Raw genomic sequence first — 21,534 nt, 5'->3', positions numbered from 1 at the left:
GGTTTTGAGAACAAAGTCCACATTGCTGCCCCTGGCACCAGCAAACCACACCAGGAACACAGGTTGCCATCCCCACAGCCTCTGCCCAGTTAGGGAATGGGTTTTGTAGGTAGGTAAGGAAAAATGCTTTCTTAAAAGCAGCCTTTTTGTTCAATTCAGGGCCCCCTTAGTTGCAGTAATTGTTTTAGTAGATTCCATAACTCTAAAAATTTTATTCTGGTTTTGCGAGCCTAATGATTGCTTCAGGAGAAGGACTGATTCTTAGAGCTCCCTGTTCTGCCATTTCTGTGACATCACTCCCCCACCCTGATGTTTTTGTTTGTTTTAAGCTGCTTCAAAAAGCAAACATTATCTCACACAGTTTTGGAGGGTCAGGAATCAGGTTGCATCTGAACTGGCTCAAGATCCCTCGCAAGTTTGCGTTCAAGCGAGTCGGCCAGGGCTGCAGTCATCTCAAGGCCCAACTGGGGCTGGATAACCCACCTCCAAACTCAGTCCCGTGGTTGTTGGCAGTCCCTCCTCCTCCCTGGCTGTTGGCAGGAGGTTGAGTTCCTCACCACATCCGCCTCCCCGTAGTGCTGTTCACAACATGGCAGCCAGCGTCCCCCAGAGTGACAGGTCCATGAGAGAAAAACACCTCCCCAATGTTTTGATTGTTTTTTCATTATTATTTTGGATGCTTTTTGTTTCTTTATCCAACCCTGAGATAATTGTGCTCTTCTGCATGAGAGAGAAAATTTGAACCTTGGGTAGTTCCTTAGCGGAGAGGAATTGGTTTGCCCTTCCCAGAGGCATTACCGCTGTGTGCTTTATCCAGCCTTAGAGATGGAAGTAAGTGACCCCCAGGAATGTCACACAGCCTTGAAGTGGAGCAGCAAACCCTTTCAGTTGACCTTCTCATCTCCGTCCTCCCTCAGACTCGCATCCTTCCACATTCAGAGAGCTATGAAAATAAGCTTCCCGGACACCCAAGTCCTTAAAAATGTCACTATAAACTACTTTTCTATTGTGTTCCCTTTTGGAGTGTTGGGTGGTTTGTTTTATGGAGTAAACATGTCCTTTTTGGTTCAGAAATGTGTGTGTGTGTGTGTGTGTGTGTGTGTGTGTGTGTGTGTGTGTGTGTGTGTAGGGAGAAGGAGAGAGAGGGGACACAAGTGATTGTTGTGGCAGCTCATATTCCCACTCAGAAGATGAGCATTTCTCTACAGTAAACCTGCTGTATGCGAGGCACTGTACTAGGCGCAAAGAGGTGCAAAAGTGTGTATAACAACCCCTGCTCTCGAGTAGCTTATAGTACAGAGGAGGAAATATGACAAGACACTGGTTAAAAAAAATTCAAGGCAGCATTTGTGCCCTAAAACTGGTTGCCACAGTATTGATAGGGCAGATGCTTACACTTTCCCTAAGTCATAATAGGAGAAGCAGAAGGAAAATATGGAAGTATCCAGGAAGGAAAGTAAAAGATCTTTGTGGGCCGACTGAGTGACTCAGCTGGTTAAGAGTTCGCTCAAGAGTGCGAGCTCTGAGCAACGGTGGTTCGATTCCTGGCCCCAGCTGATCTGCCAACAGGTGGCAGGATGGCTCATCTAAAAAAAAAAAAAACCTTTGTGATTGTGTCAGGTTTTCAGATCTTGTAAAAGATTTCGCAACTTAATGATTTTTGAGAACTTTTGATGTCCTGCCTGGAGGGCCAGTCTTTCATTTGGCTGCTGCTCACCAATAAGCAGACAGTTTGGTTCTCATTTATGTAATTACTTGTTGTTGCCATACAAAAAGACTATTCGTGTCTGCTTTTTTAATTTTGAAAAAGTAAATTAGGTTTGTGTTTACACTTCTATATCCACCTTTCTAATATCATTTCAGTGTTTACAGAGGGCTTCATAAAATGAATACCCATTGGGTCATGATAAGAATAATAATGCAAGCCCAGTCTGCAATTTGTTAGCTGCCCTTTGTGTTTGAAGATGTGAATGCTCTTGGTGTTTCTTTTGTTTGAATGGATGCATCTGGAAGATGAGGTTGCCGGTAATAAGGATGTCAGCCCTCTTGCAAGATGACCTTTCCTTGGCAATTGCATCTCTCCTCTAATGGATAAGGCAGACAGGTTTTAAATATCCCAAATGAGGGGAGCTCTGCAACCTCTTTTAAGTTATGATTGGAAATGTTCTGAAATAGAAGAGTGTGGATGTAAGATTTTTTTTTTTTGGACATTGTTCAGATCTTAAGCATGCTGTGGACTGGAGCTTGACCTGTATGTAACAAGAGTGGGCTTGCTTCTGGAAAACTGCCCCTACATTTTGAAATACATTAAAATTAGTGCAGCCTAGACTTTATTTTTATCCATAGGCGTTAAATCATGGGTTTTTCTTTTTGTATAATTTAAACTACTGTATTTATAGATTTCGTATCTACTCTAGTTATGCAATTTAATTATTTCAACCAGGGCCTTACGGTTTACTTTTCTCTCCTTCACCAAGTTTCCAGTTTCAGTATGTTCTTCTTTTCATTCTTGTTGACTACAGTCAAACTGTGTTTATTTTCATTCTTTTAATAAGTAAATTCTGAACTTTCGTTTAATGTTCCTCTCATAGACGATAAAATCCCACACAGAAACAGATGAGAAACAAACAGAGAGCCGCACCATCACTCCACCTGCTGCACCCAAACCAAAACGGGAGGAGAACCCTCAGGTAGGCCCTGCCCCCGAAGGCGTGGCTCAGTCTGTGAGACCTGCCTTGTTCTCACCCATCAGGAGGGATGCTTCCTTCCCGAATCACTTTATGTTTCTTTTGCTTCCTCACTACTCAGTAATGTTATTGCCACCTCAGGTTGGCCTAGAGGAGATTATAAGTGTGGCCTTGAGTGGCCATGAGCTGGCATGCAGGCATTTCATAAACATGGTACAAATTTGAAATGTAAGATTAATGATCATTTTCACAGCTATCCGGTTGCATTCCTAATAGTCATTATGTTTGGTTTGTCTTCGCCCACCTTTATAAGATGTTCAGTTCACTCCGCGACAGTCTGTTATGTTATCAGTCACAGTAGTTACGTGTGCTTTTCTGTTATGACCCTTGTATTGCATTAGATCCCCAAATCCCAAGTGAATCCATAGCTCCGAAGTAGTTCACTGAAGCATAAAAGCAGGGATGAACATAGTAACATCTGTACTACAATTTAGGATAGACTTACAAACTTAAGTAGCAAACATGATTCTTGATACAAATATAGAATGTGAATTTGTATGTCCTTAGACAAGAGAATTTTTTAGTTTGATGCTTTTTCGCAAGCAGCTATAAAAGAAAAATTGGACAGGTAATATGATGAATATCTGAGAGTTGGATTTTATTAAACCAGGAATCCATTTCCTTCTATCCTCAGTGCATTCTTTGTAATGAAACGATGTCAAATAGCGGCATGAAACCATCAAAGCTTCATGTCATTTTTTTTTTAAAGCAGTGACTTATTATGCAAGTGAAGATTTTTCTAAAACAAGTACAAATTCTAATTCTTTCTGATATGAAATGGATTCTTTTTAATTTATCTCTAAAAAAGGGACCAAAATTTGAACCAACAAGAAGCACTCGTCATGCAGATTGCTGAGAAACTTGTAAAATCATCCATAAAATTAATGACAAGTATTATGCCTGGAGGAGGAAGAATAAAGCAAGCTATTAGCAAAGTTTCCTTATTAAGAGAAACTGGAGGCTAGCCTATGTCGGTGGCACAGTGTGGGCAAGCATGTGTAGTGGCAGATATTTCACCTTTTGTTGGACAGCATCGCTGCCGTAAAGAGAAGAAATGAGTTCTTGGCACACATGTAACACATGTAGATGAGATAAAGTTCTTGACAACATTTTGGTTTGTTTATCACTGAAAATCTGTTCCACGGGAGAGGAGGGTTTTTGTTTGTTTGTTTGTTTTTGTCATTTAATAATACTTTTGTGAGCTGATCTAGACTGGCAAAGATGAGTGGGATGTGAGTGGCCAAGAAGGGTGTTGTTACCTGATTAAAAGAAAGTGAACCTGAGTGTCAATCCACATCCTGCTTTGAGAACAGTTGGTAGACAGCCCTCTAATCTTGATTCAGTTTTAAGGGAACAGTGAAAACGATGAATGTATTTAATTGGCAACAACAGAACATATGCCATCTCAATGGGCAGTGCAGAAAATAGGCAAGTCCAAGACTGCTTTTGCTGACCAAAGTACTCAGGTTGTCGGGGGGATAGGTGTCCACTTAAGTTTTGGAATTAGAAATGAAATAAAAACTTTTCTTCAGGACCCTGAGGGACATCAGTATAGGACATTTCTGTGTTTTCAAGTGCTTTGCTCAAGGATTGTATTTTCATAAAACACTCAGTATCTTGAATAGCCTGAACCTATCGCCTTCAAGTCAAAACATCGTGATATTTAATGTTGAGGATAAGATGTCAGGATTTTTAAAGACCAAACTGTGGAATAAATAATTCTACAGGAGTGTGTCTCCTATCAGTTGGTGGTGATCTTTATTCATCAGCAAAAATAATTAATGATGCATTACTTGGCATATGCAACCACCATACAGTGGTCCAGCAGAAAATGAAGACGTACTTGCCAGGCCACATGCAACCAAAGAGCAAAGCAGGTGACCGTCTGTTGCTCGCTCCAACTTCAAGCATCTGATGTTCTAGCTTTGGGGTGCAACAGCCTAATCAGTTTCGTCAGAGAGAAATTGTCCCATAATTTTCAAGCCCATGTTTGGTTAAAGACTCATGATATTAAGCAGAACCACCTGCTATCATTCCTAACACTAATTTAGCTTTGAGTTAGCATTGTTGAGTAGTAAAAAATGTAAGAAACCCTGACTTGTCATGGCAAGCAAAGACCTAGTTTTGACAGGTGAATTACTTAGAATTTGGAGTTTGTTATGTGGGAGGCTCTGCATGGTTTTTGAATATGAAATCCTCTTCCCTCTAAGCCAGCGGTTCTCAACCTTCCTAATGCCGCAACTCCTTAATACAGTTCCTCGTGTTGTGGTGACCCCCAACCATAAAATTATTTTCGTTGCTACTCTATAACTGTAATTTTGCTACTGTTATGAATCGTAATGTAAATATCCTTTTGTTTTCCGATGGTCTTAGGCGCCCCCTGTGAAAGGGTCGTTTGACCCCCAAAGGGGTCGTGACCCACAGGTTGAGAACCGCTGCTCTAAGAGGACTGAAAAAAACTTGGGTCACTCAAGGTGCTGATTTCTGTCATTGAGAAAGTGGAAGATGTAAGCCCTGGCCTTCTCTTGTGGTCCCTGTAAGACAAGAAAGCTGCAGAGTAGCTAGCTCCACAGCTGCTAAGAGTGGGGCGTGCCCCACGTTCTTTGTTACCTGAACGTGGCCTCCTTCAGGCGAGCAGCCCGTGGGGGCTGGTTTTCCCTAGGGGTCTAACTAGGAGCATGCGATTGGTTTTGTGAGAACCCAAACTGAAGTATATATTTTTTTTATTTCTCCGCCACAGAAACTTGCCTTCATGGTGTCTCTAGGGTTGGTAACACATGACCATCTAGAAGGTAAGAGAAGATACTCGTGACATTGTCTTTCTTGTGACCCAGAGCTTTGTTCTTGAAATGATTGGTGTCTGATTGTATAGAAATAGAATAGAAAACTGGAACACACATAGAGCATAATTTAATCAGTGTGGACTTTATTGCCCTTCGAGTAAAAATCACATTCCGTCTGCCTCCCCTTCCTATCATTACGTGTTCCACTACTGTCCTGCGGAAACCATCCAGTTGCCTGGATTAAGGTGACTTCTGCTCACTTAGGAAGAACTCCTTTTTATTCCCTTGGAAGCATGAAGCAGCAAATGCCCCTCTGACAATCATTTATCTATATTTTTCAGTCACTCTAGGTTATCGGAACTTTAAAAATAGTTACAAAGCTATACCTGTCATGAATATTTAATTCAAGAATAGTGAACTGTGGTTACTCACTGTGGATCAGGGGTTGGCAAACTTTTGAGACAGAAGAGCCATATGCTTTGGGAACGTGCATGTGGCTCTGAAGTAAAATTGAAAATGAAAATAAAAACTATCATAGTTTCATTTATAAAATTTTTAAAGGCTATTATTCACTTCATGGTGATTATGTAAAAATATATTTATGGCTCTCGAATAATTTTTAAATTGTGAGGGACAGGATTGGCTCTTCCAGGGGTTGGCAAACTTTTGAAACAGAACACACCCAACGAGCCGTGGGTGACTCGCGAGCCGCAGTTTGCCGACCCCTGCTCTGTCTAGATCTATGGGTAAAGTTCATCCACACCGATATTACAGTGATCTAAAAATAAACCAGGACACCTTGTTGACTAGTGTGCTCTGCTGTTAAGCTCTCAGTCACAGAGCCGCGCTGGGGGACAGCGTGGGTAGGTGGTCCTACATACTTTTGCTACCAACAGTGTGCTTGCCGCTGCTGAGGCTGCAGTGACACGAAGAGACTGGCCCCTGTTTGTAATTGGTCATGGGAAAATTAATAGTTAAAACAATGAAATTAAATTTTTGAGGTTCTCCATACTTCTAATACAAATGTTTTGCTTTCCCAAGAAATCCAAAGCAAGAGGCAAGAGCGAAAAAGAAGAACAACAGCAAATCCAGTGTACAGCGGAGCCGTCTTTGAGCCAGAGGTATTCCTGGCCAGAGCTGGCCCTCCCTCACTGTTCGGTCTTACGTACGACACGCTCAGCACCTCCCATGTGATAACCTGCTTCAGAGCAAGACCCTGATTGTACTTGGCCAGCTTTGCGAAATGATGGATTTCCCCCCGGCTGATCCCATTATCTCACTTTTATTATTCACTACTTTCCCCTTAGTGTTTTTCCTAATTTTGAACAGACACAAACCTACCTTAAACTATTTAACTCACCCTGGCTTCAATACAACTGTCATCTGAGCAGAGGCAGACCTCTCTGGAATATTGTCTCAGAGCCTAGTACCTATAATAAAGCACATTAGCCCGGAGACCTTGGGGTGACTAGCACTAACTAGTGGCCGCGTTGACAGGCCTGCTGGGCTTGGTCTTTAGCTTTGGCCAGTATTAGTAGTAACCATGCTATTCAACCAGTCACCTTTCCTTCTTCAATCCTCAAAGCGTAAGAAGAGTGCAGTCACATACCTGAACAGTACAATGCATCCTGGGACCCGGAAGCGAGGTGAGCACCTCTTTGTCTCTCCCCCTTGCTGTTGCTGTTGCTTCTTTATTGTGTTTCTTTCCTGTCCTTCCTCCCATTGTCCTAGAGCCTAACTCCTAGATCCCTTGAAAATAGTTTTGTTGTTGTCATTCTCTGAGAATGGGGGAAAAGAGAGTGATGTTTCTCATTCGAGTTCTGTATACTGAGCCGAAAGCTGCCTTTCCTGGGATTCCAGCAAAGCTGACTCAGGGGAATGGCCTAGCGCAGCATTTCTGCCCCAGGCCCAGCAGACGTCCCCGAATAGCACAGTGAACAGAACACCGTGTAAAAGGAAGCATTTTAGCATCACTGAGCAGAACAGATCACTGCTGTTGCCAGTGTGCTCTTAGTCCAGGAGCATGACTCTTAAGTTTCTGTGAGCTGCAGGCTTTCCAGGAAGGAGGGAGGGAGCTACACCGGGAACTTAGAATGGATGAGAAAGGGAGCATCCCCAACTCTGGAAGAAAAGGTCACTGTCAAAACAGGCTCCTGAAAACAGGAATTCCTCAAGAGCTGCGTCCCCGTCTTTCCGACCTCCCAGGGCTGGCGTTCCTCCTACTCTTACGCAGGGCAGAGATGACAGCAGCCGCAGTGCTCACTGTGCAGGTCTAATAGGTCCTAATCGCTCAGAGTTTGAGCTCATAAACAAGGTTCTGAAATTGTTCTTTGATGTCAGTAATACATCCCAAGGTCCCTTTCTCCACATGATAATGTGTCCCTGAATTACAGTTCCAGGCTAGAAAGGTTGCAGAGCGAGTGGAATAGCATACTAATTTTTGCGTATGCACACACAATCTCAGAGCTATTGGAAGCTTAGGAGGTCAGTCCGACCCTTTGTCTATCTTGGAGAGGGCTGCAACTATACCATTACCACCTCCTCTCCTAAGGAGATAGCATACGCACAGTTGTGACCCACTCTCATGTTGCATCAGCCCGTCCTTCACGTAGTCAGAAATGTTTAGATGGGAAACCCTGAGTCATTGCTTCGTATCAATTCCTGGGCCACGGTAATCAGTGTCATGGGTTAGTTTTTTTGTTGTTTTCGGCAATTTTTAGTGACTTCTGACACAGTCCTCAGAAAGGAGCCCCCATCTAGAAGCCACAGTTAATTGGCCTGCTGGTGGGCAGTATCTGCTAAGAGGACAGGAGTTAAATGAGCCGCCAGAAAGACCTTGGCATCTCTTGCCAAGGTCAGAGGATGCAAGCCTGTATTCACAAGGCCTAGGATATGCCTTCTGTGGGTAAACAAAGGCCTTTCATCTTCCACTTCTTCTCGCAGCACTAAATTTCCTGGAAAAGACAAACCAGTACGATCTGTCTTTGTACTTCAGACATTGCCAGTTTAACACAGATAGGTAATGTTTGTGTGATGTCGGACAGAATCAGGCCTCCTGTGCATAATTTTGATATAAATTGTAACTGTTGGCAAAGTCGTAATCTGCATACCGTCCACCAGTGCTCGTAAGCAGGTGTATGTCTCTCTGGCTCCTCCTTTTTCTGTGGTGTCCTAGGCATGCACTTCCATTCACTCACAGCTCAGAATCCATGACCCTGATGCTTAGAAGACAAGGAGCCTGACTTAGACGTATCAAGCAAGAGTGGTGGGCTTGGGCTCTCCACACCCATTAGGGCTCCATTATAGGTCCTCTGTGGCCATGAGGTTTGATGCAAAGTGCTCTTGTTCAGGTCAGGTCTCCGTCAGCAGTGCTGCTGATGCTGGCCTTTCCTGAGACTTTCCAGCAGCCCCAGTTCTTAGACATGCAGCTTAGACATGCAGCTCACCAGAAGGTTTGTGGTAGGAAGCAGGGAGACAGTTCTCGATCAACTGGGGAGGGCACCTGAGTCCAGACCTCCTTAAATTCATATGTAAGCTCAGGACATTTTTTTCAGCCCTTAAGGTCTAGCTACTCCCAGAACATAATCTCTCACTAGCTCTAGGAGCAAAGAGTAAGAATAGTTTCCTTGAATTTTGTCTCCTTTCTCCGCCCCCACGAGCAGTGAAACAACCAAAATGTAGGCAGGAGAGAAAAGGAAAAGCAGAAATCCTAAATAAATCCGTTTGTGGGAATTGAGATCATTAATATTATTGTGAAAATTATGGGTGCAGAGAAACATGAGAGAACAAATATGCAAAAGACAGGGAAAAAGAAACTAAATTCTTATTCCTGGCCTTGGCTCCCACCCAGCGCGCTTTGGTTCCCGCACTGGAATCTCAAATTGTGATAGTCCAGGAATGTCCCTGATACCCGCCCCAGGCGAGGCCCTTTAACACGCCCCAGCACCTCCCGTTGTTCTCCAAGGCGCTCTTATCCCCGCTTCTGCTGAGACTCATGCAGTCGTCTCTAATGGCATTTAAAGCTTTGCTTCTCTTCCTCTCTTTGGGACTGTTGTATTAACCTTCTGTCTGCTACCTCACTTCCTTTTCCATGCTAGCCAATGAGGAACACTGGCCAAAGGTATGTAAGACCATTTTCCCCCTTTCTTTCCCTCCCCCTTTTTCCCCTTTTGTTCCCTTCTCTTGGTATATAGGTCGTCCTCCAAAATACAATGCAGTGCTGGGGTTTGGAGCCCTTACCCCAACATCCCCCCCATCCAGTCATCCTGACTCCCCTGAAAATGAAAAGACAGAGACCACATTCACTTTCCCTGCACCTGTTCAGCCTGTGTCCCTGCCCAGCCCCACCTCCACAGACGTAAGTAACTTGGGACAAGCTCACTCATTCTGTGAGCTTAAACTGGGGAAACCGTTATCCTGTGTTGTCTCCCTGCCAGCTGCATCTCCTTGACTAACCCTGGGGCAGCAGTAATCCCCACAGGACACTTTGCCAGTAGGGCAGCTTTCTGCTGGGGCCCCAGGTCCTGCTGTGTCCTTGAGGCTTGTGTTAAACACAACATCAGGAGGCTTAGTCACTTTCCAGAGTCTGGATTTGAAGTACTGCGAATGAGTTCTCAGAAAGGGGGACAGGGCGGGAAGTCAGCTCATGTCATTGAAAGGTGTGTAGGCTTCGCTCATCCGTGTTTTGGAGGTGGGGAAAATGCACAAGGTGTACCTTCCCCTAGCGGTTCTTGTTTCCTGCTTCAATAGAATTCAAGAAGTGGAAAATGTTTCTTTAAATTATCTGTATTCATCAGAGTTAGTCAGAAACAGATCCTGAAAAAAATGTCAGGTACTTAGTAGTCCTTTACCCAGAAACTGCAGGAGTGTCGACTAGTGCCCTAAGTTTTTTCTTTGGCTTTTTTTTTAAAGATTTTATTGGGCAATTGGGGGAGAGGAACAGCGTTAGGGAATCGGGGAAGGGGAACAGACAAGTTGCTGTCCTTTTGTTCTTCGGTCTCGTGGAAGACGTCGCTTCACTGGCCCATGTTGGTATTATCATTGCGCTCTTCCTGGGTGAGGCAGTTGCTCTCTGGCCATTGGACAGCCACTCACGGCAGCTGCCGGCCAGCACCACTGCAGCCTACGCCGTCGCCGGCGACTCACGGCAGCCCAGCTCCAGGTCGAGCTGTTGTTCACCATCTTAGCTGTAGAGGGCGCAGCATCACTGGCCCTCATGTGGGATCTGAACCGGGGCCCTGCTGCTCAATGCGGGCGTCCCAAGGCAACTCTTAACCAACGGGCCACTCGGCTGGCCCCTGGTTTGTTGTTTTTTTTTTAAAGAAGAGTCACATGAATATTATTTCACCATTTTGTTTTTTAAGATTTTATTGGGGAATTGTGGAAGGGGAACAGCCAAGTTGTTGTCCTTCAATCTTAGTTGTGGAGGGCACAGCTAGCTCAGCTCGAAGTCCAGTCGCCATCCGGCTGCCCGTTGGCAGCTCGCGGCTGCTCAGCTCAAGGTTCCATGTTCAATCTTAGTTGCAGGTGGGCATAGCCCACCATCCCATTTAGGAGTCGAACCGGCAACCTTGTTGTTAGGAGCATGTGTCCTCACCAGCTGAGCCATCTTGCACCTATTGGCAGCTCAGCTCGGGCGCAGCTCACTGGCCCATGTGGGAATCAAACCAGCAACTCTGTTGCTCAGAGCTTGCACTTTTAACCAACTGAGCCACTCGGCCGGCTGGTGCCCTAAGTTTGTAAAGGAGCATTTACAAAGCAGTGCATTCACTCAAGTGCTTATTGAGTGCTGCTCTGCTGAGTCAGCACTGTTCTCGAGGCTGGGGACAGAACAGCCTCCCTGCCCTCCAGGAGTTCATATTGCGTGGCCAGAGGCCGGTGATAAGCAAATGAATATGTAACATGTCAGGTAGTGATGAGTGGTATGAAGAAGAGTGGGCCAGAGTCAGGGGCATGAGGAGTTACGGCAGGAGGTTGCTCTTCTATGAAGCGGGGTGAGAGACGGCCTCTCTGATAGAAAAGGGAGTATGTGGGGGGAAGAGCATTCTGTGCGGAGGGAACAGCAGTGCAGAAGCCCTGAGGTAGAAATGAACGTGGCATGGAAGGAAAGCAAGAAGGCCAGGACCGCTGGGGCAGGGAGCAGGTGAGGGTGGTGGGGGGTGGGACCCCAGAGGTGGCAGGGGTCGTTGTGCAAGGCCTTGTGGCTTTTACTCCTAAGTGAAATGGGAGACCCCTAGAGGGGTTTGAGTAGAATAGGGACGTCATTTTTTAACTTTTTATTTCGAAAATTTTTCAAACCTACGGAAAAGTTGTAATAATACAAAGAACAAATGTATACCCTTCACCTAGATTCACCAGTTGTGACCATTTTGCCACCTGTGCTCTCCCCCCTACACACACACACATGCACACACCCTGATATAACCACGATGCTGTTATCAAATTGAGGAAATTTAATATAAAATATTATATAATATATAGTTCATATTTGGATTTCTCCAATAATTGCCTTCGTAGCATTTTTTTTTCCCTGCCCCAGGATCCAACCCAAGATCACTCTTGACATTTGTTGTCACGGTATTATCTCTTCAGTCTCCTTACTGTCCTCTGGGACACTTTCTCAGCCTTTCTTTGTCTTTCATGACATTGATGTTTTTAAAAAGATAAGCCAGTTGCTATGTAGAGTGTCCATCCATTTCGATGACCTTGATTGTTTCCTCAAGAATAGATTTGAGGTATGCATTTTTGTGGGAACACTAAGTAAGTGATGAAGTGTCCTCAGGACATCACAGTAGGAGGCTTGTGTTGTCCGTCTGTCCCGTTGTTAGCGATGTTAACTTTCATCTCTTAAAATAGATTCCATCAAATGTCTTCACTTGTAAAGGTGCCTATTTCTTCTGGTGGAAATAGCTTTGAGCTGGTATAATTCTCCAGTTCCCCAACAAACTGCTACCTAGTGGTTTTAGCATCCTTTGATGGTTCTTGCCTGCGTTTATTATTTTAAGATGTTTGCCAAATCGATTTGGATTTTGTGTGTGAAATCTGGAGAAGAGACTGTGGAGAGGAAAGCAGGGAAGCCGGGAGACCAGATAGGAGGTTGTCGCAGTCGTCCAGGCGAGAGCTGACGCTGGCTTGGCCTAATAGGAAAGAAAAGCAGTGATGGAGAAAAGCAATCAAGCCTGCATCTATTTTGAAGAGCCAGCAGGATTAGATAATGGGGTATGAGAAAAAGAATAGCCAAGGAGGAATCCAAAGCTTTTGGCCTAACCAGCTGGAAGGATGAAGCTGCCATTTACTGGAGATGACAAGAGCTCGGTTTGAGGGAGGAAACCAACAGGTTCATTTTATACACATCCCATTTCTTTTGTGAATTACAGAGCTTGTCTTTAGGGTCATCTTCAAGTAAAATGTCTCTTGATTTGAAGGTTCTCAGTATTTACTAATGGTCTACCCCTCTCCAAAGAGCAAAAGAATACTGAATGCACATCCTGAGTTAAAATTCGAGAAGCAAACAAAGGAGATGTCATCTTTGGAGGGTGGGGTCCTAGAAGAGCTCTGTTCTTTAGCAGGCTTCCTTCCTTGGACACAGATGGTGGCTCACTCTCAAGATTCAGCATTTCATCCAGCTTTCCTGACTGTTGGCATTAATAATTGATTGAGGTTTTCTACCTGTCTTGTTAATTAGCACCAGGAGTTCCTGTTAGAAACCTTGTTTGCTGGCACCAAAGATTGTCCCCACTTTTCCTCGGGTGAAGTATTGCCAAAGGGAGTGACAGTGCATAGCTTCTTGGTAGGGCCCCCCTCAGGGTGCTGCACAGTGCTGGGGAACAGATAGATGATTTTGTGGTTCTGCATGTGAGTTCTGTCCTAAACACAGTTTTTATTTTTTGTGATTTTTAGCTGAGGGGGTTTATAAAGTGGTTTTCTTGAAAGGATCCACTTAGATCAAATCACAAACTGAAAGCTTCCACCAGGTTTTGTCTTAAAATGCAAACACTCTTCTTTTCAGAAATGTAAAGGCAAAAGGAAGCTTTTCTAAAACCACTAAATAGGTTGAGAACTTCCTAGGTTAAACCTAGTGGAATGGACTTTTTTTTTCAAAGATAATTGACCTATACTTTTACAGTATTCCTACAGTGGCAATGATTAAAATCAGCACACAGGTCTCTGTATATTTGCTGCTGGGTGGCATAAACCCCAACAACATTAATTAAGCAGTAACAGTTGAGAGGCAGGCATTTCCTAGCGATCAATAACCATCTAGAAGGCCGTGGTAATACAAGACCCAGCCAGACACTCATCCTCAGGATGTTCCTTGTTGCCGCGATCATCATGTTTATGAGAAAGGAAGATATGTTGACATAGTTATAAAATTGTTTAGGCAAAGTTGCAATTGATATAATGAGGGTGTTGCTAAAAAAAAAAACATGCCCTCAGCTCCTCGCAAAGAATCATGGGTCAGCCGTCTTTTAACTTACCATTTGGTTTATGGTAATAATTTGGTCAGTCACCAAAGCCTAAGCTTTCTGACCTGATGTAGCACCTCCGTAGGACTTCCTCTGCTCTCTTTAAGCAAAGAACCAATTCTGTGTGGATGAAATACATATCTTGTCATTTTATATTTATTTCTATGGGCATTAGTTCTCAAGTAGGGTCTGGGGGTCCCTGAGACTCTTTCAGGGGGTCCACAAAATCAAAATTATTTTCATGATAATACTAAAACATTCTTTTTCAATTTTCATTCTCATTCTCCCAAGAGTGAACAGTGGAGTTTTCCAGATACTACATGACATATGATGACATCATCACTGAGGGCTAATGGAGAGTACACTTGTGTGTTCTGGGGTTTTAAATTTTTTCAATACACTATTTTTATAACCTCTTATGATTCTATAATTACTTAAAATTTTTTTAAACTTCTAATACAGTAAAAATCAATATATATAACTCACATAAACAAAACCTCTTTGAGGTCCTAGGTAATTGTAAGCATGTAATAGGGTCCTGACACCATAAAGACTAAGTAAACTGCTATGATAAGGGTCTGTAAAGAGGAAAAGAGGATAGGAAGTTTTTTTTCCTATAGCAGCTTGAAAGAAATTATTTAATTGTTATTTTATGTACTCTCCACATTCCACTTATTTTTTTTTTTAAGATTTTATTGGGGAATTGAGGGAGGGGAACAGTGTTGGGGAGTTGGGGAAGGGGAACAGCCAAGTTGTTGTCCTTCAGTCTTAGTTGTGGAGGGCGCAGCAAGCTCAGCTCCAAGTCCAGTCGCACCACTCAGCTCAAGGTGCTGTGTTCAATTAGTTGCAGGTAGGCGTAGCCAATATCCCATGCAGGAGTCGAACCGGCAGCCTTGCTGTTAAGAGTGCACACTCTATCCCCTGAGCTACCCAGGTGGCAGCTCAGCTCAAGGTGCTGAGTTCAGTCTTTAGTTGTGGACGGGCGTAGCCACCATCTCGAACAGGCAACCTTGTTGTTAGGAGCATGTGCTCTCACCAGCTGAATCATGCTGCCACCTATTGGCAGCTCAGCAGCAGCTCAGCTCGCGGGCAGCTCACTGTCCCATGTGGGAATCGAACCAGTGACCCTGTTGCTCAGAGCTCGCATTCTTGAGCAAGCTCTTAACCAACTGAGCCAGTCAGCCGGCCTCCACCTTCCACTTCTTGATGTTCTCCTTACTCAGTAGCAAAGGAAAGTAGGAAGAGCTCTTTACCCAACAAATCTCTGAATAAGATACTCAGTGGGTCTTATTTACTTCATCACTGATAATTTTTATCTACAGTTCATGTAAAACACTCTCTGAAACCATAAAATTTCTATAAACCTCATAAAGATGCAGATTTACCATATGGGGTTAGGGTTTAAGAAGGACTAGCTCTCTGGAGAAGAGCATCCTTCAGCCTGATATTAGGAATTAAAGAAATCGAGGGATGAAACCTTACCTCTTTCAGCGCCTGCAAGTTGAACCGTTAGGCTGCAGTATTTTTGTACATGTACCGAGCTCCTTTTTTTTACTGCCCAAAGATAACATTTTCTTACTAAGAAAGGTTAAAATCCATCCGCACTCTGATTAGCTTACATCTTTTTACAGCCCGTTTTCTAGGCTGCTGGATATCCTAGTGAATTATAGAGACAGCTTCCTTTCCTATAGAGAGAAATTGTAAGTCTGGGAAGATGTTCCGTCAGCGGTGGTGGTTGAGGAGTGATATCACAGAAAGGGAAAAATTGAGCATTACTGTCGGTATCATTGCTTCCTGTGCAAAATTTCTGAGTTAGGCCTTTTGGCAGAATAGCCTAGAAATAAAAAAACAACACATTGGAAGTGAAAAGGGGTCTGCTCCAAGCTGTGGCCCTGCCTTTGCTGGCTCACCTCTGACATGTCCCTTCAGTCTTCCCTTCCCTGGTGTCCTTGTCACAGGCATTAATCCCATTCAGAGAACAGGCCAGGGATTGACTGCTGAAAAATACCTCTTTAATACCTCTTCTTGGGCTGGCTGAGTGGCTCAGTTGGTTAAGAGCTTGCTCAAGAGTGCGAGCTCTGAGCAACAGCAGTTCGAGTCCTGGCCCGAGCTGAGCAGCTGCTGAGCTGCCAACAGGTGGCAGGATGGCTCAGCTAAAAAAAAAAAAAAAATACCTCTTCTTTTTTCAGTGTTCGCCTCTGCAAATTTTAAGTAGAACTGCATTTTTTTTTCTGATTGTGCCTTCTGTTCAGAGGGCTCCAGCAGACTTAACCTGAGTACCAGAAATCACTGATGGGGGGTGGGGGGACAGACAGGCAGAGTGCACGGGGGCTGCTCTTCTTTTCCCATCGGGTGAAGTACTTTACAGGGAGGAATAAAGCCTCCTGGAATAGAATGGTCCATTGAACAGCAAATGCCAAATACTGGTTTTAAGAGAGAACATTGTCAGTTGTTGCTTTGTCTGTTTAAATTCTTCATATTAGAAAGCTCATATGAGTTTAATTTGCTCCTGACTTAATCTTTTCCCATTTGAACTTTCACTGTATTTTTCTCCCTGAGCAAGCAAAGAGTTTAGTAAAATTCCATTTCTTGTCTGTTTTCTTTCCCAATCCTTCTAAAGTCCCTCCAAAAATGATAGGTAATGAGGAGTGTTTGTGTCATATTGTAGAACACTTTGATGAATGGATTTCAATGTCTTTAAACTTTCTGATTTGTGGGTTGGACTCTGCCAAAACATAATAAATGCTGAGCCATCACCTGTAAAATTAACTTTGGCCTAGGTGACTACAGAGCTTCCCTGTAAAGTCGACTTTAAAATTAAGAATACTTCCCCTGCCCCGGGGAACCTCAGCTGTACGGGGCAGGTGGGGGCTTGTACCGTTGGTAATTACTACTTCTCTTGAATACTCTTGTAACATGTTAGAGGGGGCACAGCTGATTGTCCTAAAACATTTATAGGTATCCAGAAAGTGCATGTTAACATTTACATTTTACCTTTTTGTCCTTTCTCTTACCTTTTCTCTCAATTTCATAGGGTGATATCCATGAGGATTTTTGCAGCGTTTGTAGAAAAAGTGGTCAGTTGCTGATGTGTGACACGTGTTCCCGTGTGTATCACCTGGACTGCTTAGACCCTCCTCTAAAAACGATTCCCAAGGGCATGTGGATCTGTCCCAGGTGTCAGGACCAGGTACTGTGGGGGGTCAGACAGAGTGCAGGCCAAGGAGGAGAAAAAACAGAGTTAGGAGGCCTTCCTTCCCCCTCTAATCTGGGGGAGCGGTGGAGGCTTTTCCCTTTCCCGGTAGTTCTCCAGGCCACATCTGCCCTGTTCACAGCACCACACTCACCACACAGCATCTAGCCCCTGGGAGGGTCTCTGTCGTATGCATGAGGCCGTGACTCCATGAATAACTGGAGAGACCCTAACTGCCTCCCTTTAGTTAAGATGACTTATCTTGTCATTACCTTGACCCTTACTAGTCCATAAAACTCTCTGCCTTATTCTCTAAGAATGGTCCAAACCCAGTATATGGTTTTGAAACTTTTTTGAAAATAAAATGTTTAAATGAAAGTGCTCAATTAATTGTTTAATTCAGATAACAACAGTTTTGCTTTTAACCTGTGTTGTCATCAGGATCAAAGAACTAACTGTAAAGTGCTAGCTTAATATTTTATGGACTTAAAAGGCAAACTTAGAGTCATATGCTGCTTAAAGACAGGGATACATTCTGAGAAATGTGTCGTTAGGCAGTTTCGTCATTGTGTGAACATCGTGGAGTGCGCTTACACACACCTAGATGGTACAGCCTACGGCACACCTAGGCTGTGTGGCAGAGCCTATTGCTCCTGGGCTACAGGCCTGTGCAGCACGTTACTGTGCAAAACAAGACGAGATTAAATCAGCACAAGAGAAAATGATGCCATCAAGAGATATGGTAAACATGAGATGTAACATGGCATACTGCTTTATAGCAAACTTTTCGTTTTTAATAAGTAGAAAGAAGACACTCCAATATAACAATAAAAAGTGTATAGTATGGTAAATACATAAACCAATAACATAATCGTTTATTATCAAGTATTATGTACTGCATGCAACTGTATGTGCTATACTTTTATCTGACTGAGCACAGCAGGTTTGTTTACACCAGCATCACCACAGACACGTGAGCAGTGTATTGCACTAGATGTTACAACGGCTACTTCACTAGGCAATAGGAATTTTTCGGCTCCTTTATAATCTTACGGGACCACCATTATTCGAGGTGTGATCAAACAATATGGTAAATGTTTAAATTAAAAAAAAATTATTACAGTGAAAGACACACTGCCATTAATCCCTCTCAAAATACTCTCCCTCGCTTCGAACACACTTATTCCATCATTCTTGCCACTTTCTGAAACAGTTCTGGAAGTCCTCTTTCGTGAGGTCTTTAGTTGTGCTGTCATAGCTGCCTTGATATTCTGAATCGCTTCAAAACGTTTCCCTTTTATGGCCATTTTGACTTTGGGGAAGAGTCGCACGGTGCCAGATCCGGTGAATGAAGTAGATGAGGATACACCATGATGTTTTTATTTGATAGAAGTTGCCATATACCAGAAGTGATATGTGACAGGGAGCCTTTCTATTGTGATCAAGAGTTATGGTGAATGCTGCTGCTGAGTGCCATCCAACGGAAAGGCCTGGGTCTTCAATATGGGAAGCAGCACGTTGAACCGTAGTAACTGTGTGACAAGTTTCAGCTTGTTTAGTGCAGTCAGTTGGGTGTGAGCTATGGTTGAGAGAAGGTGTGTTTTAAATTATGTGCCATAAATCATCCTCCATCATGACAACGCTCCATGTCACACATCACTTCTGGTATGGTAATTTCTGTCAAATAAAAACATTACAGTGTGTCTCATCCACCTCATTCACCGGATCTGGGACCATGCGACATCTGGCTCTTCCCCAAAGTCAAAATGACCATGAAAGGGAAATGTTTTTTTTTGTTGTTGTTGTTGTTTTTTTTTTTAACCTGAGCCATCCTGCTACCTGTTGGCAGCTCAGCAACTGCTCAGCTCGGGCTGGACTCGAACCGCTGTTGCTTAGAGCTCAAACTCTTGAGCGAGCTCTTAACCAACTGAGCCACTCGGCCGGCCTGAAAGGGAAATGTTTTGATTGAATCGATTCAGGACATCAAGGCAGCCATCATGACAGCACAACTAAAGACACTCACAAAAGAGGACTTCCAGAACTGCTTCAGAAAGTGACAAGAATGATGGGATAAGTGTGTTCAAAGCGAGGGGGAGTATTTTGAGAGGGATTAATGGCAATGTGTCTTTCACTGTAATAATTTTTTTTTAATTTACACATTCACCGTATTTTTTATCACACCCTCTTATAGATGGTCCATTGTTGAGCAAAACATTATGTCGCACCTTAACTGTCCCAGCCTCTTCCCTCCTGCTCTGCTTAGTTTCTGATTTCTTATTCTGAACTATTCATGTGTCTTCATGTTTTTATTATAAGCAGTCTTTTTTGGAAATAGACGAAGTATAAATAATAGGTAAATAATCTCAGTGGCTGAGCAGACTTTGAGATCCTGCTCGGTTCTTTGGAATCCTGATTTGAGAGAATGCCGATTTCTCCCTTTTTTTAATCTCAGTTCTCTTCCTAGTGTCTCCCTGATGTAATTGGTCAAGACAGTTCTCTCTACGTTCCTTTTCAGTTGCTGCCTTGTGACCCTCCGATAATTTTCCACACGGGGTCTAGATTATACTTTAGAATTTGGGACTGATATTTAATTTCCTTGTTCAGGCTGTCTTTAAGGGACATAAAAAGCTAAAATTGAGACCAGCAGCCCGTGTCAGATCAAGGATGAAACTTTCAGTGGCTGCTGCCATCATGCAGACTTGCGGCTTGTGCTGGGGGTTCTGGCTGTGGGGAGTAGTTGGGGGTCATGCGGCACTTAAGAAAAGATGGGGACATCCAGGCTCTTCCTCAGCCAGGGTTTAGGTGGCTTGGCTCTTCCTGCGTTGTACCTCATTGTCTCGGGCTGATATCTGGAATGTTACAGTCCAGAATTATAGACCAGGGTTTTGCAACACTGCTACCAAAATCCTTCCTGGATTTTGCCTGCCAGTAGCTACAGACACCATTGCTTGATATGACACAGGGATGTGTATGTATACCTCCTTCTCAAGGTAAAATTCTAAAAATCTTTTCAGATGCTGAAGAAGGAAGAAGCAATTCCATGGCCTGGAACTTTAGCAATTGTTCATTCCTATATCGCCTACAAAGCAGGTAAAGAATTATCCATTCCCCCTTTTGTGTAATCTTCCCTTATTAAAAAAAAATAAAAGTACTGGAAGGCAGTCTTTGCTTTGTTTTCAAAAGGAAATTTGAAAATGAGAAGTTTTTATTGAATGAAGTGGAAAGCTGTGTAGCTATTTCTTGGGGAGGAAAAATGAGAAGTAGATCTCGTTTATGTAAAGCCAGGCTCAAGCCACTGACAGCTTTCTTAGCGTATCTGTACATGAAAAGGAGAAAGTCCAGGTGGGCAGTTCTGTGACTGGCTGTGGGGTTCATGGGGAGCCGTGGGGCTCGGGGAGCTTTGGAGAAAATATCTTCTTTGGTGGCAATCATTGTGAACACAGTGGCCTTTTCAAAGAATTTATTGTTAAAAAGTTCCTTTTTTTTTTTCAGCAAAAGAAGAAGAAAAACAGAAGTTACTTAAATGGAGTTCAGATTTAAAACAAGAAAGAGAACAACTAGAGCAGAAGGTGAAACAGCTCAGCAATTCTATAAGTGTAAGTAAACCTCATGCCTTCGAGGATAGATACAGAAATACAGAACTTTCCACGTACAAAGCAGTACATGTGGCTTCCAGGGGCTGATCCGGGTCCTTCAGTTTATTAACACAGTTAACTTGGGCAGACGTGAAGTTTGCCTCCAGTCAGAGCTGGCCCTGGGGTGCAGGTGCCTTCGCCGAGCTCTGCAGCGTCCTCTTGGCTTTGATCTGAGAGAGGATTTTCATTCTCCAGGCGGAGGAGGTAGAGTAGCAGCTACAACAGCATGGCCACCACCCCTGTGTATTCCTGAGCATGTTTGGCGGCAGCCTCGTGACACTGGGCACACATAGACCAGGTCCCTGTGCATGATTTTTTCTGTCGCCTGAGCCGGTGGGTCTGTCCACATGGCCCTTCCCTCCCGTCCACACCATGCTGATCACATTTCTAGGTTTTCCTGACCAGCCTGAGGAAGGGGGTTTTCTAGAGACAAGCAATGGAAGTAAATACCGCCCAGCCTGCCCTGTCCAGGTGGGAAAGAGGGTCGTATTTGCACCAGGGATTTGGAGGCTCCTCCCAACAGGAGCAAGCTCTTCTCGGTTGAATAGGTGTCCCTTGTTGGAGTGAGGTGGCCTCAGCCCTTACAGGCACCAGCTGCTGTCCTTCCCACCACACTACCCGCGGCACCTGGGGTTCATGTCTCTTTCCCTGCCTGGAACAGAAGCTAACTGGTGTGGGAGGCCGAGGGCAAAAGGGCAAAAGACAAGTGAC

At 43.9% G+C, this 21,534-nt stretch overlaps 1 protein-coding gene across 18 annotated transcripts in view; it reads left to right on the top strand.

Moving 5' to 3' along the window:
- PHF21A (PHD finger protein 21A) overlaps positions 1-21,534 on the top strand; it is a 159,333-nt gene that overhangs the window by 135,618 nt on the left and 2,181 nt on the right. For 11 of the 18 annotated variants that reach the window (XM_019656445.1, XM_019656444.1, XM_019656437.1 and 8 more), the window contains 8 exons: positions 2,592-2,690; positions 5,488-5,539; positions 6,572-6,651; positions 7,116-7,176; positions 9,628-9,887; positions 17,030-17,185; positions 20,203-20,278; positions 20,681-20,784. In XM_019656445.1, the coding sequence (XP_019511990.1) occupies positions 2,592-2,690; positions 5,488-5,539; positions 6,572-6,651; positions 7,116-7,176; positions 9,628-9,887; positions 17,030-17,185; positions 20,203-20,278; positions 20,681-20,784 (888 nt within the window). The remainder of the gene's footprint in view (positions 1-2,591; positions 2,691-5,487; positions 5,540-6,571; positions 6,652-7,115; positions 7,177-9,627; positions 9,888-17,029; positions 17,186-20,202; positions 20,279-20,680; positions 20,785-21,534) is intronic. The other 7 variants (XM_019656446.1, XM_019656440.1, XM_019656439.1 and 4 more) reach the window with 4 other exon arrangements.

This window comes from Hipposideros armiger, unplaced genomic scaffold, assembly GCF_001890085.2.
Source record: "Hipposideros armiger isolate ML-2016 unplaced genomic scaffold, ASM189008v1 scaffold_258, whole genome shotgun sequence".
Taxonomy (NCBI): domain Eukaryota; kingdom Metazoa; phylum Chordata; class Mammalia; order Chiroptera; family Hipposideridae; genus Hipposideros; species Hipposideros armiger.
The sequence above is the reverse complement of the archived record's forward strand: the minus strand, read 5'-3'. Positions and strand labels throughout refer to the sequence as shown.